We start from the raw sequence: 15,467 nt of genomic DNA, 5'->3' as shown, positions 1-15,467 counted from the left end.
TCCACGGTACTTTGTAACCACTGGGGAACAAAACATATGCTCCCTATTTTTGCATGTGCAAAACCTCTTGTTTAACAGCTTCTGTTAGAAAAACAGCAACTCGCATCCACAAAACTTCAAGGACTATCAAGACACTAAATTAGTAGTCACAGGTTTTTAAGAAGTTAGGAAATACTTCTTCCTTCTTAAAAAGTAATTCACTGTAAAACAATATATAGCTGCAATCCTAAAATCTCTCACTCTGGAGTTGTGCCACTGAAGCCTGTGGGATAAATCCAGCATAAGCTATTTAAGAACCTTGGCCAAAGGAAAGTACACCAGCCATTCTGCAAAGTGTTATTTCCCTTCAACTCGTTCTTTAGTCATATGATGAGAGGAGACTCAATGAATCATATTTTTGGAAGGAGAGAGGGCCCAAGAGAAATCTTAAAAGTGCCTGGGTTTTGCAGTGTTTTTGGTCTCGTGGTACACTTATACAAAGTTGACTAAGCAATGCACACTAGGGGGGGGGAAAGAATTCTTACTGACTTCTCTAGTCATGTGATAGATATCCTAATGCATTTCATAGTTCATACAGAAAGATTTATGGGCACGAAGTCTATATATTCAGTATCTTTACAAAATGGTGGCGCATACATGAATTCTGAAGGCATCAACAGCCTAATTCTCAGTTTGGACAAGCAATTAGCAGATTCAGATAACAGAGAGTTTATACAACTCTATGCATGTGTCTCTGTGTGTGCTCACCAGGACAAGCTTTCCGTCCAATGACTTTCAGTTGTGTTTTGAAACTTTTGTTCAGGAAATTGTTGGTGTGAAAATGACACATTGCAATATTGTTTCTTAAGATGTGCATTGTTAAAAAGTTTGGTCAGAATCAGTTCGACAGTGGGGGATGCTACATGCTGTTGTAATAAGGTTACCAAGTCTGCATGCATTTATTTTACTTACTTTCGTTGGCAATGGACACTCATCCAAAAGCAAAGTTATAACAGCTGGTCCCAAGGGATCTTCTAATGGAATAACTCTAATTAAGGATTGGACAACTTCCAGCCAGCCTTCATCTGTCAATCACAAAACAGAGGCAACTGTCTTAGACTGGTAACAATAGATGGAGACAATAATCATACACGAATCACAAGTATGATTTCAATAGCATTTTAACAATTCATCTGAACAACACATCACAGTTAGCAAGCAGCTGCTAATCTAGACTGCAATAGCAGGACAAACTCAGCTCCTGGAGATAGGGCAAATATTCATAGCTCCAGGGATTAATGTTAGGATAAGTTCACACATGCATATTTCTTACTCAACTGCAATACCTAGTGATGACTCATAAGTACAATAAATAGTAATAGTAGTAGTAGTAGTAATATTAATAATAATAATACCACCACCAACACTGAGCATTAATACTTCTCAGTGAAGGCAAGTCACAAATTCAGCTGCATTTTGTAACATGATGCTTATGCACAATCAATGCCATGAGTTTCTACAGCATAGAAATAAGGTGAGATTTTGCTCCCTCTCTGAAGTTCCTTTACTATGTCCCACTAAGTTAATGGGAGCCACTAATGACTGAACCAGATCCATCTCTGCATAACCTCCATCCCTTGGTATGAACAGTGATTTGAAACAGAATGTAGGAACTGGCTTCTATAGATAATGATTAGTGAATTAGGAAGGATTCCTTGAATACTACGAGGTCTAATACATTATCTCTTGGAAAGCAAGCTCCAGAGTTATTTTATAAGAGGCAAAAGATCAGAAACACACCACCCTTCCTTCTCAAACTATGGTTTAAGTTTAAGAAAGGCACACAGGAGATGGAATGCAACGAAGGTAACACACTGCCTTTCCTAAACCAGTTCCCAACAGTCTCCTTCTCCAACAGCAGGACACAGAGAGGAATTTGTGAATAGGCTGTTATATTTCCTATCATTTATGTATAAAGAAGATAATCTATAACTTGCTAATGAAACAGGAAAATCTGAACTCTCACGTTTCTGTTCTTGAAGAACATTTTAATTGATCAGTTAGTGACATTGTCTTACCCTGGCTCATTTTCTTCAAGTACCTCACCAAGGAAGGAAGGGAAAAGTCAAAGTGACTGAGGCCTAAAGGCTGCATTGCAGAGCAAGGCATCATCAGAGCCACAATTGACATTACTGTCTAGATGCTTTTTTCGTTTTCCACATGTTAAGTACAGCACCAATTTAGAAGAATTACATGTAATAAAGTCCAAAGGACTTTGGACACTGAATTTAAAGGAGGAGAAATGTATTTTGAGTCCTTTTGAGAGTTAAAGGGGTATAATTTTTTTATGAGGAAATAAAGGATGATAAACTGTTTGTGTCATGGAAATCCACTGCATCAGACATGAAATTGATCTGCCTCTAGCTGTTCCAAAGAGCTACTCTCAAGCCTTCAGTTACATCTTTAGGAATTGTGCTCCTTAAAACCACAGCTGCATGAGCAGGTGTGGTATTTTAAGCAGCTCCAGAACCGAGGAATTCAGACAACTACAGTTGCTCCAGGCAAAAATGCTTAAAAGGTATAGTGGTCCGGAGCCAACTTCACCCACCTGGTATGCTAAAAGGGGATGACAGGAACTTTAGCCCAAAATATCTGGAGGGCACTAGGTTGGTGAAGACTGGTCTAGAGATATCAACACACATTTGGGGACATTCTTCCCATATCCTGCAAGGTTCCTCAGTATTTAATTAACATTTTCCTTTTAATTTGGAAGCAAACTATTCCCCTAGTTACTCCAAGGCCTGTTTACTAGCTCAGTGTAAAACCAAAATAAGCCTGTTAGCTTGAGCCTCGTGGCAGCTGGCAGGCTGATTTCGCAACAGCATACCTCATAAATTTAGCCAGATTAGACAGGTACACATATTAAGCTAATTACAAATTTACCAAGCTCATTGTCAAGTAGCAGTATTATTTAGGTAATCACTGTAAAATTGCCTCAACCCTTGGAAATAAACATGCAGTGCGACTCTTAAGCTTCTTTACAGAGCTAAATGGTTTCTTAGTAGATTGCAACTGGAGTGCCACACTAGAGCAGGGAGGTACCTGTTTCAGCCATTTCATGCAAAGTCATCATTGAATAAGGAGGTTCCTGATCACTGGAAGAAAACACAAGACAAAAAGCTTACGTTAATCATTATCAAAGTTGGCACACTCATACCAGCTTACAATGAAGAGCAATGCAGAAGATCCATGACTGTTTAACAGCCAGCTAAGTTCCATGGTTCCTATCCAATGTTAATTTTATTCAGAGTAGAACCATGGACATGACTAACAGGTCCATGAAATTCAATAAGTCTATTCTGAGTAGAATCTGGTTGGATATAGTCTCATATTTGTTTACTGAATAGGTTTTTATGCCACCCTTCCTCTAAGGAACTCAGAGGGGCATACATGGCCACCTGTTTATCTTCTTAACAACCTTGTGAGGCAGGTTAGGCTGAGAGCCAGTGATTGTCATGGTAACCCTGAGCCAAACCGTGGCTGATAAGGACTTTGAACCTTCTCTCTTCACTACTTCCCCATACTGGTGTAGCAGAAATGTTTCCTAGGCCACAGTCACATCATCAAGTACAGAACCATGGGAATGAAATCCAGGGATCTACATGTACAGATGTGCCTGAAGGATATTTATCAGCCCTACAACAAACTGGAAGTAGAACTTTATCCAATGTGGGGAACACAATGGCTTTGTGGTGGTGCAGTCATCTAGAGTGAACGTGAAAACAAAGATCCTGACTTGGCATACAAAAACTCTTATTGCACGCAACAGGGCTTCTCTAGACAACTGCCACAATCAGCACCATACCCCAGGATTCAATGGCCAGAAACCTTCATTTGTATCATTAATTTAAGAGACTGTTGGAAGCCTTCCAGCAAAAGGGACTCCTTTGCCTATTAGAAGAAACAAGAAAGCTGATATGGAGGTTTGCCATTAAAACTAGAACCTGGCAGGCCAAACATCTACTGGAAGGAACAACATTCTTGGTCATGTGGTGGAAAATATAGAGGCCAAATGGACCTCCCAAGATGGGGAATTCCGTTATCCATAGAAAAAGCCACATCCCAGCCAGCTGCATCTCAGCCACCCTTGGAAGAAGAAAAACAACCTCCCCAGCAAATCTAATGGAGCAGGCAGGTTGGTAAGGAAAGTGACTGAGCCCAAACCATTTAGGGATTTAAAGGTAATCATCAGCACACTGATTTCTGCCTGGAAATAAACTGGCAACCAGTGCAATCAGCTGTTGTGAAAATTTGATGAGCATCCGCTCACACTCTCACTGCCTCAGAGGATACTGCAATAATCCAAATTCTTAGGATAATGAGACAGTGTCAACACATTAATGTACAATCTTTTCATTATTGCCACAGTTCCTAAAAGTATACCAAGTGCTTTTATGAAAGTATAAAAACACAGAGGTCCACACCCAAGGTCTAAAATATAAAAGGCAAGACCATTAAAGGCACAAGAGGGAAGAGGGGCAGAGTCCTCCATTCAGAACAGAAGACAGAGCACCTCTGGCTCAAGGCCAGCTGCTACACACCAAGTGTTAACGGAACACAACATGAAAGGGAATGGAAGTTGTGGAGTGCTGAATGACAGAGGGCATGGAAGGAAGAAACAGAACACTTGCGATCCAATCTTGGGGGGTTGGGCTGGGGAGGAGAATCACAAAACTATTTTCCACTTATGTGACCATTTGTGCTTGGCAATATGTTCTATCACAGGACTGAATTCCCACTGGCTAAGAATTCTACCGAGTGCTTTCCCTAGTAACTTGTTAGTAGACATGCCCCTTCCAGTGCCCAGGTGAGGGAGTAGAAACAGAGTTTGGGACTTAGCCTAGAGAGACCTGGGTTCAAAACCCTGCCCAGCCATTGAGCACACTGGGTAGCCTTGGGCCAGTTGATAACCCCTGGATGCTACTTTGAGCCCCTTAAAGGAAAAATAGGATCCAAGCAGGATGAATTTTTACTATTGCTAGAAAATCCCCCCAAACAGCCTACTCTTTTTGTAGAAAACTGTCTGTTAGTTTATTCAGGTCAGCACCCCCCCCCCAAGTTAAAGCAATACAATGTTTATAGCCAATAATGCTTGAACAAGATAGTCCTGAAAGCAACTGAACCCATCCCACTGCCCCACACTGTTGTATTCTGCGCAAGTGGAAGAGTCATTCATTTTATTCTCAGCACAAGGCGGGTGAAAACAGACGTCATTAACTTGAAAGAAGTGGCATAGGAGAAGCATTGTACTGCTGAGGTTCAATCCAAGTAAACTATAATGCTTGAGAAGAGAGGTGGAAATGCATTCCATTGTGCCCAGAAGCTTCTGTTTATTACATTTATACCCAGTCTTTCCCTCCACCACAAAACGCAAGGCTGTTCACAAAGGATTCCCAGGCAGTCTTGAAGTCAAACCCTAATCAGACCCAGACCCTCTTTGCTTCAACAAGGTGGGGGCATCACGTGCCTTCAGACTGTGGCCTAGGACAAACAGAAGCTCCAGTCTGTGCCAGAAAGGGCCTCAGACGCTTGGAGCTGGCAGGTAGCAAAGAATGAAGTGATTATTTAAGGAGTTATGAAAGAGCATTTTTGACAGCAGCTCAGATAATAAAGCAGGAAGGAAACTGTCAACACCCTTGTTGATGTTTAAGATACTACAAAGATAACTCAAACTGACAACGAATAATGACAATTTTAATCAGGAAAGGAAGCATTAAGGACAATTTTGTTGGTGCTGTTGCTATGATATGTAGCAGTAGCTCCTCTGCCATTGGAAGGGTGTGATCATGTCTCTCTCCCTCCTCACATAAACTTTGCTTGCCTGGGATATTCCTTCCTTTGCCTGTCTGTAGCCCCCTGTCCCCAACCACTCCCAATGTGCTCGTGGTTCAACAGGGTTATTCAGATCCAATTCAAACATCACAAGCTGTGCCACCAGAGAACGCACCCAGGCATCACTTCTTTGAAAGTGGCTTTATTGCTTTACCCTACTCAGAATCTTTCCACTTATCATTAACCATTATGTAAACATTTGTAAGAATTGGCACAACACATATATCACTGGAGCAGCCCTGCTGGACCAGACCAAGCCCAGATTCCTGTTTCCCAAAGTGCTCAGCCAGATGCTTATGGAAAGTCCACAAGCAGGATAAGGGAATCAGTCATTTCTGGCTATTATTCCAAGCAATGGGCTTTATTTGATTCTGAAAGTATCATCATGACTGGTAGCCCCTGGGAGCCTTATTATCTATTATTATTATTATTATTATTATTATTATTATTATTATTATTATTAATAACAATAATTAAATTTCTATACTGCTCTTCATGTCTATTCCTTCTTTAACTCCTTTCAATCTGGAGTTTTAGAAGGGACAGACCAACAGACCACTCCAATACATGCTTCTGCAGAAGCAAGTCAACTCAAAGACAGGGGACAAGCACAAGTTGCTGCCCCCCACCTATCCACGAAGACATCTTCAACTGCTGAGTTAGGAAAGGGGTCAGAAGAAAGCTTCCCTAAATAACTGCCTCCTTAGCATGCGCTGCCCAATCTTACAATGCACTGCAAACACACAAAGGGAATTTGGTTGAAGGAAGTCAAACTGGCTAACAAATCCCAACAGCACCTACTAGCACTATCAGAGTGTCCCCTTCCGTCCCAAAGGAAACCTTTCTTCTGCCATCAAAGGTGGCAGAACTACCTCTGGCCTCCAAAGACCTTAGGCAGCATCTTGTATATTGCTTTTGTGTCTGTTGAAACTGTAGAAGTCTCAACATGACACAAAGACAGTTTGCCATTTGGCTCTCCTCCCACGACTGGTGTAGGCACTGCAGTGGCTGCCACTCAACGGAATCAGGCAGTGTAAGGTTACAGGGCCGAGTAGGATTTCACTGAAACAAACTTTGGACGTCAAAATGAACTGCTGGAGGGGTATTCAAAAAGCGCAAGTGTTACGAGGAGAAGCCAAGGCGAATCTACTATCTTATTCATGGATTGTTCCTGAAACATCTGTAGACATTTCCAATTCCAACATAAAGTTGTCCACTTTTATGCCACTGGAGGGGGACATTAGAGCAGTCTCCACAGATTGCAGCACAGCAATTTACAAGAGAAGGAAGGTACATCCATGGCAATATTTCTCTTCAGGAAGTACTTACTTGTCTACCAACGTCCGAATCACTGCTAGCGTGTCAAGTACTAATCCATCCACGTTATGTTTTTTTCTTCTTGGTTCATGTGGCCCCCGTCCCCGCCGGGGGGGCCTCACTGGATCCCTCGGGTGGCTCCTGGAGTCCGATACAGGCACTCTGCTGTTCTCTGTCTGGCGACTTCTGGATTCTGCATTGTCTTCTACCCCACTGTCTTCCCGACAAACACAGGAGTTGCCCATGCTGCTAGCCCCCAAGGTTTGCAGCAAACAGGGAATGTGCTGTTCAAGGGTCAGCCGTAAACCTTGGAGAAGGCTCCTGCTCGCATAGAACACAACCAAAGCAACGACAATCATCTAGACAGTTTTAAAAGCAATGTTTTTGGGATCCTGAATTGCAGCTTTTGCATCATATGAGTCTGTAACAACTGGAATGGGCAGGGAATTGCTGGGTAAGTGTCTGACATCATCACTGAAGATACACATTGGTCATCCAAAAGGAGGCCTGGAGGGTAAGAAAAAATACAAGCCCATCAACTTGGATTGAAATTGTAAAATAATGTGACTAGCAAACAAGTTCCTTTGCAAGCAGGCAAACAATCCTAATTTCCCATTTGGCATACCTTTGTGCCCTGCACCAGAAAGGGAACCTGTACCCTCCAGATGCTGGTGGACTCCCAACTCCCATCAGTCCCAGCCCAGTTCCCCAACCCTGCCTTAAACCCAACAGCTGATGCTACAAAGAGGGAAAACTTGCTTCTTATCCTCAAATCTGCTAAGGCGCCCAGTACTGCAATTCTGTCCCGTTCAGATACCCAGGGCTACAAAAATGCTAATCAACCGCAATTGCCTCCAATTTATCCCCACCCTGAAGCATTCTAACATGCTGTTCTCAAAGTAAACTGAAGCGGGAGAGGGAAATGCACGTATACACAGTTCCTGGAGGAGGCTCAAACTGCATCCAGATCCCCGCCATCCTAATACAAATGATCAATGCGAGGTTTCTTGAGGCAGCCAGTAGTAAAGTCCTTCCCACTCCTTTGTGTGAGTCCAAAGCCAGCTGCAAGGGAGTTGGGTCACTGGGAAATGCAGGTAGAGTGTGCAGCCAGTATAGAGCTTGAAAAATATTTCTGTTTCTCCAGGAGCCAGCCTCAAGTTGAAAAAAAAGATCAGTTTACTAAGTGGTGGGCATTTAAAATAAAAATAAAAATCAAGGAGCCAGACACCTATGGATTTCAGCCTAGCCCTCCATATACCATGTTGCCTCTTCTACTATGCTTTATTTGAAAATAAGTGTATTCTGATATTCCAGCCAGCTTACCAAGAATAAAAATGTTATCTAACTATCAAAAAGCAGGGTAAAGAACCCCACACAATTCAAGTTGCCCAGTCAGTTTCCATTAGCATTATGCCCCGAAACAAATGGCAACTTGTCAACTGATGGAGGAAATGGCACATAAAGGTCTATGAAGAATTATCTTGCTCTGAAGAGAGTGGAAACGAAACCCACAGCCTAGTAAGCTGCCCAGGTCCAGCTGCCAGTGGTGGCCCCTCCCTCCTCTAACTGTCACCCAGGAAATCTTTGCAGAACCACCCACTCTGCAGCAGAGCAGAAAAGAAGTTACCATCACAGCTTCTTCTAAGCAAACAGTTGCCTTTTGCATTGGTTGTTGTTTTTAAAAAATCAGTTCTTATTATTGTAATAATGTTTATATAAACTGCTTTGTGATGTCTGTCTGAAAGCCAGCATAGAAATACCTTAAATAAGACCAGGCCAGTGGAGGGAGGAGAGTGATGGGGATGGTGGAGGGCTCAGAACGTGCCTCCCAAAAGCAAGCCAGATGCTGGCACTGGCACTAAGTTGGCTGCCATATTTGGGTAACCATAAAGCTCTTCTGAGCACGGGGTGGCAAAAGGAGAAAGGAGGAAGAGATGTAACTTCATGACTTCATGACACATGGCCCTCCACAGTGAATGACTGGAATGCATCAACTGGCTTAATTTAAAAAAATGCAAGGTGCTTGTAAATCTTTAAAAAACAACAACAGGGAAGAGTGATACTGAGAGCTGAACTTTCCATATAGGCTGGTCCTTCCTTCCTTTAGACCAATTCACACCACTATATTGAGAGTGGCATAGCTATAACTATCAAAATAACCTGCTTTTGTGAAACCACCACTTATAAAAGCTTAGTCATAATATGAAAACTACAATTTAATGGAACAAGGTACAATTTACCTGGATGATTATCAACCCAAAATCCTACCTGAACCAGCCCGGGTAAGGTGTAGGAAGTACTAATCTATGTGAAAACTCACATTTAGCCCAGTGATGACTAAAACCCAAGCTTTCCACAGGAAACTGTCTTATTCCAAGTCAGACCATTGGTCCATATAGCTCAGTATTGCTTACATTTACTGGCAGCAGCTCTTCACAATTTCTGATAAGATCTCGCCCAGAGATACCTGAAGATGCTGGGAAGTGAACCTGAGATCTTTTGCATGCCACAGCCCTGTTGACAATACACACATGTGACAGCAGGTTCAACGCCTGTCTTGTTGTTTTGTCCAGCTGTAAAGCTATTCTAATATCAAATTATTAAGGAATTACTGTGAGTGATTTGGACCTGGCAAATAAAATCTAAGACTCTTAGAATAACTTGTTTCTAAACGAGAATGAGAACTAATTTTTCACTTGTTGATTACAGTTAGAATTTCTACCACTCTCTATTGGGAGAAAATAAGTGCTCTACTGATTAAATATAGAAAGTAAGTGATGTTATTCGTCATTATTAGTCATATTGCTCCATCATACATGAGATATACCATTCTCGTGTATGACTGATATATATATAATCACACAGCCTGAAAGTCAGTATATTTAGATCATCCAGCACATCAGTGTGTAAGGCAGAAGAAGGGGAGGAACCCAGTTTCACAGATTCCTAGAGGCTGAAGCATCAAGTCAATCATCTTGAAACGTCGTAACTTACAACAACCCATGAAATGACTGTGCACCTAGGATTAAGGTACACTGATGCAAACCTATTTAAGTTGTTCCTCTGCCTTATTTTTTCCTAAACTGCTACAGGCTATATAACAGCACGCATAATTTGGTTTCAAAGCACAATGTCCAAGTTTCTCTTAAAATCATGAGGAGCCAACCCATGGTGTAAAACCAGTGAATTAGCACAGTACTTGGGATGGAGACTCTCAACTAAGAAGGGGGAGCTTATTACTCTCCTCAGTTTGCCAGTTTCCTGAAAAAGAAGTTCTACACATGCTGCAAAGACAAAGATAAGCTGCAAATGCGAAGTTAAGTAGCCCTTACAGAAAGCAAAACTGCTCTGTTGGGCACTCAATACATAAACAAGTTATCTGTGCACCAGTCATCTTACAGCTCACAGTAAACAGTCTATGTAACCCTCAGCTGCCACCACACCTTAATGCACTTTAGATATATACAGGTATAACAGCTAATTTGATTGAAGTCTGTATTTTTCCTATATTTTTCACTTAAGTATGTCAACCTATAAAAAACACTGCCAGCCAATTTCTAGCTTCTCGTTTGTTTAAGCTTTGTCTCACATATGCCACATACCCCTCTACCCCTAACAGAGACAGAACATTTCTGGCAATGTGGAAGCTATGAGTCAGTCCCTTGTGAAAAGACACAGGGAGCAGGGGGAGAAACTGAAGTGTATGCGACACCTTTCCTTATCAGCTCTCAACTTACTCTACCTCTGTAAGAGAACAAAATGCATAGCATGAAGTTCAACTACCTTGTCTGATCACCACAAGGATTTCTGTTTGCATAACATGACTTCCCCGCCTCCTCCCCCTTGTGTGCTCTGTGCCTTTGCCAAATCTGCTCAGGAGTGTTAGGGGAAACCCTAGAACAGACTTAGGTGACACATAGTGGAAGGAGGGGGGCATAATGTTCTGTTGCGCAAGCAGAAATCCTTGCACTGATGAGACAAGGTAGTTAAACACCGTCCATCCAATGCATTTTGTTCATGTAGCGCTATGATGGATACAACCCATTATGTATAACTTACCACATAAAATTGTGCTGTTCTATATATTTATGAAATTTTGAAATATAGCAGCCTTAATTATTTCCAAACCATCATCCAAAAAAATTCACAGCCCTACAAAGTTGCAGTAACTTGCTGTATGCACAAACCAGTGTGTTAGTGGCCAAGAAATGCATTGGGAACCAAGGGTATCATTCACAGGTCTGGAAAGCATTGCACAGTACAACTTAGAAAAACAACAACTTCCAAGCAAGGGTTTTTGGCCCTACTATCAGCAGGCCTTGCGTGGTCTGCCTGTCAGACAGTTCAATAACTCCCTTCAAATAGCCAGCATGCTTTTGGTCACCTCTGCTTATCAGAGGAACACACACATTGGGAAGTGCTAATACAGTACTGATGAAAACTAGACTTGGCTACTGCTAGTTCTGTGAATCAAGGAAGCAGCACGAGGACTCCCAAATACCAGCCTCTTTCAGCTGCTCTCTGTTAACTACTACAGTACATGTATTTTTAGCAACATGTTTGCCAACTGATTGCATCAGACACAAATTCTTCCAACAAGAGTTCTATTTTTGTGGGCTCCAGGCACAACACTAGAAATAAATACTTTTTGACACCTGATACTCTCCTTTTCTTAGCGCGTACACACAACACACACACACACACACACACACACACACACACACAGAATGCCTACTATGAGCCAGCGTAACAAAATAAAGACTTAAAAGAACACTTGATTTTTCTACACAATACTTAATTTCTCAGAAACTCTAGGAATGAACTGCCACCCTTTGTGAAAAAAGCTGGTCTCCTCCCCCTATATTCCAATTCGTAATATTAAAAAGTGCATAAATCTAGCTTCTGCAAACACAGGGGTATACCACTTGCAACAGAATATGAAGCATGCAAATTTGGTTCCTTAATTTACTGAACAATTCTAACTGTAGAATGCACATTTCCCCTTGTGCACTGCCTGAAACAAAAAGCTGAACAGGCTTGCTCCACAGGCACTATTTCTATGGGAAGGTCTCCAATAAAAAGACATCCACACTCGTAATTTTAACATGTTATCCAATGTAACGTACGACATCTATATGATCATCCCACCAAATTTTCCTGGTCCAAACAACTCAGCAGAAGTGGTCAGCTAAGAACTTGGCTGGAAATGGTTTTGAGCGCAGGCGCCTCTAGAGTAAGGAGGGAAGGAATCAATGATTCACAGCCTCAAGTGTTTCCTTACACTCAACCATAATCACCTCATTGTGGAAAAACCCTGCCCACTCTGAATTCTTGCCAAGAAGCCAAAGTTGAATACAGGGATGACTTCAACTTTTCAGTTTCCAGTCTTAACTCAGTAATAGCTGGATTTTCCCCTCACCCATTGTAAATATATAAAACCCATAGCTCTAAGAGAATCAACTCACAAAAAGTTAACACAGAGATACTAATTGCATTTCAAAGAGAGAGAAAATGTGGCTTGACTGTTTCTGCAAAGAAAACAAGAATGCCCATGTGCAAACTGGATTTTGGGTCTGGTTAAACCTCCCTATCATACTATGCCAGAAATTTATTCTAATTCTGTTATTAAACTTGCCTGAATCAGAAAGAGCTTGGCAATTTTCTGAAGTGTAAAAATTACTGTTTAAAAACCAAACAGTAATATGCAATTATAAGAACCTTATTTTTGGTTTTCTAAGTGTAAATTTGCAATTGGCACCTGAGAAGTTTCTGTTTTGGAGACTCAATGGTCCCCATGTACAAGCTTCCCCAGACCCTCCATTTAAAACAAAAATTAGCCCTACTAACAAAACACCAACTATTCATTTGCTTTATGACCAAGAATGGTGCAGTCTAAATCTTAGATTATATTTGGGGTTACTCTCTTCAAATCCTACTTCCTAGAAATGGGGCACATATGGTAAGCAAACATTGCAAATCATTTTTCATGTATGATTGACATCAGTTTTATCCACAATCCAAACTTAGGGTTTGCTGACGTGTAGGTCATAACTGCAGAGGTGTTTCTTAAACGGAGAAATATTTCTGCAGTGCTTGGCTTGGAAGTGGGAAGTACAAGTACAGCAAACACAATGCAAAGAAAGCTTGGCTATTTCTTCAACTTTGTTTTCTAAATGAAGTCAAATAAGCAAGAGAATTACAATCTCTAGTCTAGAGCATTAGAAAATTTCCTTATGCAAATCATTCCACATTACCAGGCACACATTAACATGAAACTGAGCTAAAAGGTTTAGAAGATTATAATTTCATTAAATCTCCTATGGAAGCCAATTCTCAAGTTTGGGTCACAATCATATGACATACTTTTAAGAAAAGGTGGGGAAATTAATTAATTGATTGATTTAATTTCTTACCTAGTCTTCACCATAAGGTCTCAGGGAGAGTTAAAACAATATACTGGTAATATACAATTATAAAACTGGATAAAATTGCTATAATTATAGAACTAGTAAAACCATTTTTTTAAAAACATGGCAGAATGATATAAATTCAACAAAAGAGGTGGGTCCCACAAAGCAGAATTAAAACTTCGGTTTAAGAGGTGAATCTTCACCTGTACAATAAATGTACAATAAATATTCCAGACACATTTCTGCAGGGAGGAAACTCCATAATTTAGGGCCTGACACAGAGAGAGCCCTCTTCTGGACCTGCATTTCTGACCAGTGGAAGTATTCAAATAGTCTTCAAGGGATTCCACACACAGAGCACAATGCAATAGTCCAGTCTGAACAGTATCAGGGCGTAGAGTACACTGGTCGTCTCTCTCCAAAGGGGGCCATAGCTGGAAAAAAGGCACTTCAGGTCACCAAGGCTACCTAAACCTCCAGGGGCAGTAGTGGATCTAGGAGCACCGCCAAGCTATGAACCGGCTACTTCCAGGGGAGTGAAGCCGCATCCAGAACAGGTAATCTCCAACCTCCTAGACTCAGCAATTCAGAACACACAACATCTTTGTCGTCTCAGGATTCACCTTCAATTTACTGGTCCACATCTAGCCTCCAAGCACTGGTCTGTTATGGGTCATCACACACTTCTATTTATCTGAATGGTGCTGGAAAGTTGACTAGAAAGAAGCGATGCATTGGTGAAAAATAAGTTACCTCACTTATCCTCAATGTCGGCAGCTGATACAAAGGGGTAGAGCACACAATCTCCTGCACTGCACCAACTGCTAGGAGCTGAAACAGACCAGGAAAGAGAGTTCAGGTGATAGCCTCCTCAATGTAAGGGAGAGGTTCTAGCCAAGTGACTGACTCACTTGGGCAAAGGCTAGACTCACGAGGTACAGGCAGCAGCCAAGGAGGCCAAGCTTCACCGATACAGCTTTGTTCAATGCTAATCCTGGTTGGGGCAGGAAGATGGATTTCCTACCCTTCCCCCTAGTCATTTAAGGTGTAGTAGCTCCACAGGCTACAAAACCAACTACACAGTGTGAGCGTCATGGGTTATGAATCTATTTGCATACTGAACTGATCAATTGTGCCCACGCCAATGGACCACCCAGTCCCTATGGCAAAAATGCTTCTGTCTGAGCAATTGTTAAGTTTTTATTTATTCAAGTAATGGCAGGGGAAGCCCTAACGCTTCTGCCCCACAGTACTGTACAAAAATTCTTGGTCAAATAACCAAACCAAACTGTGTGTTGGATTTAGTCACACAAACTAGCAGGCATGACTAAAAAGTTGTTCCTGTGACTCAAGAGCATACAGACTGGAAACCTTATTTATACAAATATTGCTCATTTGGGCCTATATCCTGGACTCTCCCCACTGTACTACCAACCCCACCCCACTTTATTCATAACCATCAGCAGAGAGCATCCCTCAGACTAATTAACAAAGATGATGTTTTCCCATGATATATCACTATAGGTGAAAAGTGTGTTTGGAGCAAGGATGTGAATAGTTGAAGAATCCATGAGGAAGGATGCAGTGTCTCTCTGCATACTCTGTTCACACATCACACTTGAATGAGGGGGTTCCTGCCTACAAGGAACAGGACACCCAACGTGAGGGGCAGAAGGCAGGCTCTAGACAAACTAAGAACAAATCTCACTCAACTATTTTGTTTGGAATAAGTCAAACCACCATCCCAGTTCAGATGACTTGCCAAGCCAAAACATGGCTTAGCTCACAGTAGCACTAGAGGCAGAGCACCCTGGGAACCCATGCATTGATGTGAAGCCATGGTTTAGCATGAAGCTTAGCATCATGCGC

General features: G+C 41.7%; 1 protein-coding gene across 2 annotated transcripts in view; it reads right to left on the bottom strand.

Annotated features, from left to right (window-relative positions):
* Window positions 1-15,467, bottom strand: part of RSPRY1 (ring finger and SPRY domain containing 1) — a 37,026-nt gene that overhangs the window by 17,431 nt on the left and 4,128 nt on the right. Inside the window, exons 2-5 of one of the 2 annotated variants that reach the window (XM_081203674.1) lie at window positions 14,352-14,429; window positions 7,201-7,695; window positions 3,082-3,134; window positions 952-1,064 (exon numbers count right to left, since the gene is read on the bottom strand). In XM_081203674.1, the coding sequence (XP_081059800.1) occupies window positions 952-1,064; window positions 3,082-3,134; window positions 7,201-7,547 (513 nt within the window). In that variant the 5' untranslated portion in view covers window positions 7,548-7,695; window positions 14,352-14,429. The remainder of the gene's footprint in view (window positions 1-951; window positions 1,065-3,081; window positions 3,135-7,200; window positions 7,696-14,351; window positions 14,430-15,467) is intronic. The other variant, XM_081203673.1, reaches the window with a different exon arrangement.

This window comes from Podarcis bocagei (genome assembly GCF_964188305.1).
Source record: "Podarcis bocagei genome assembly, chromosome: 7".
NCBI classification, from domain to species: domain Eukaryota; kingdom Metazoa; phylum Chordata; class Lepidosauria; order Squamata; family Lacertidae; genus Podarcis; species Podarcis bocagei.
The sequence above is the reverse complement of the archived record's forward strand: the minus strand, read 5'-3'. Positions and strand labels throughout refer to the sequence as shown.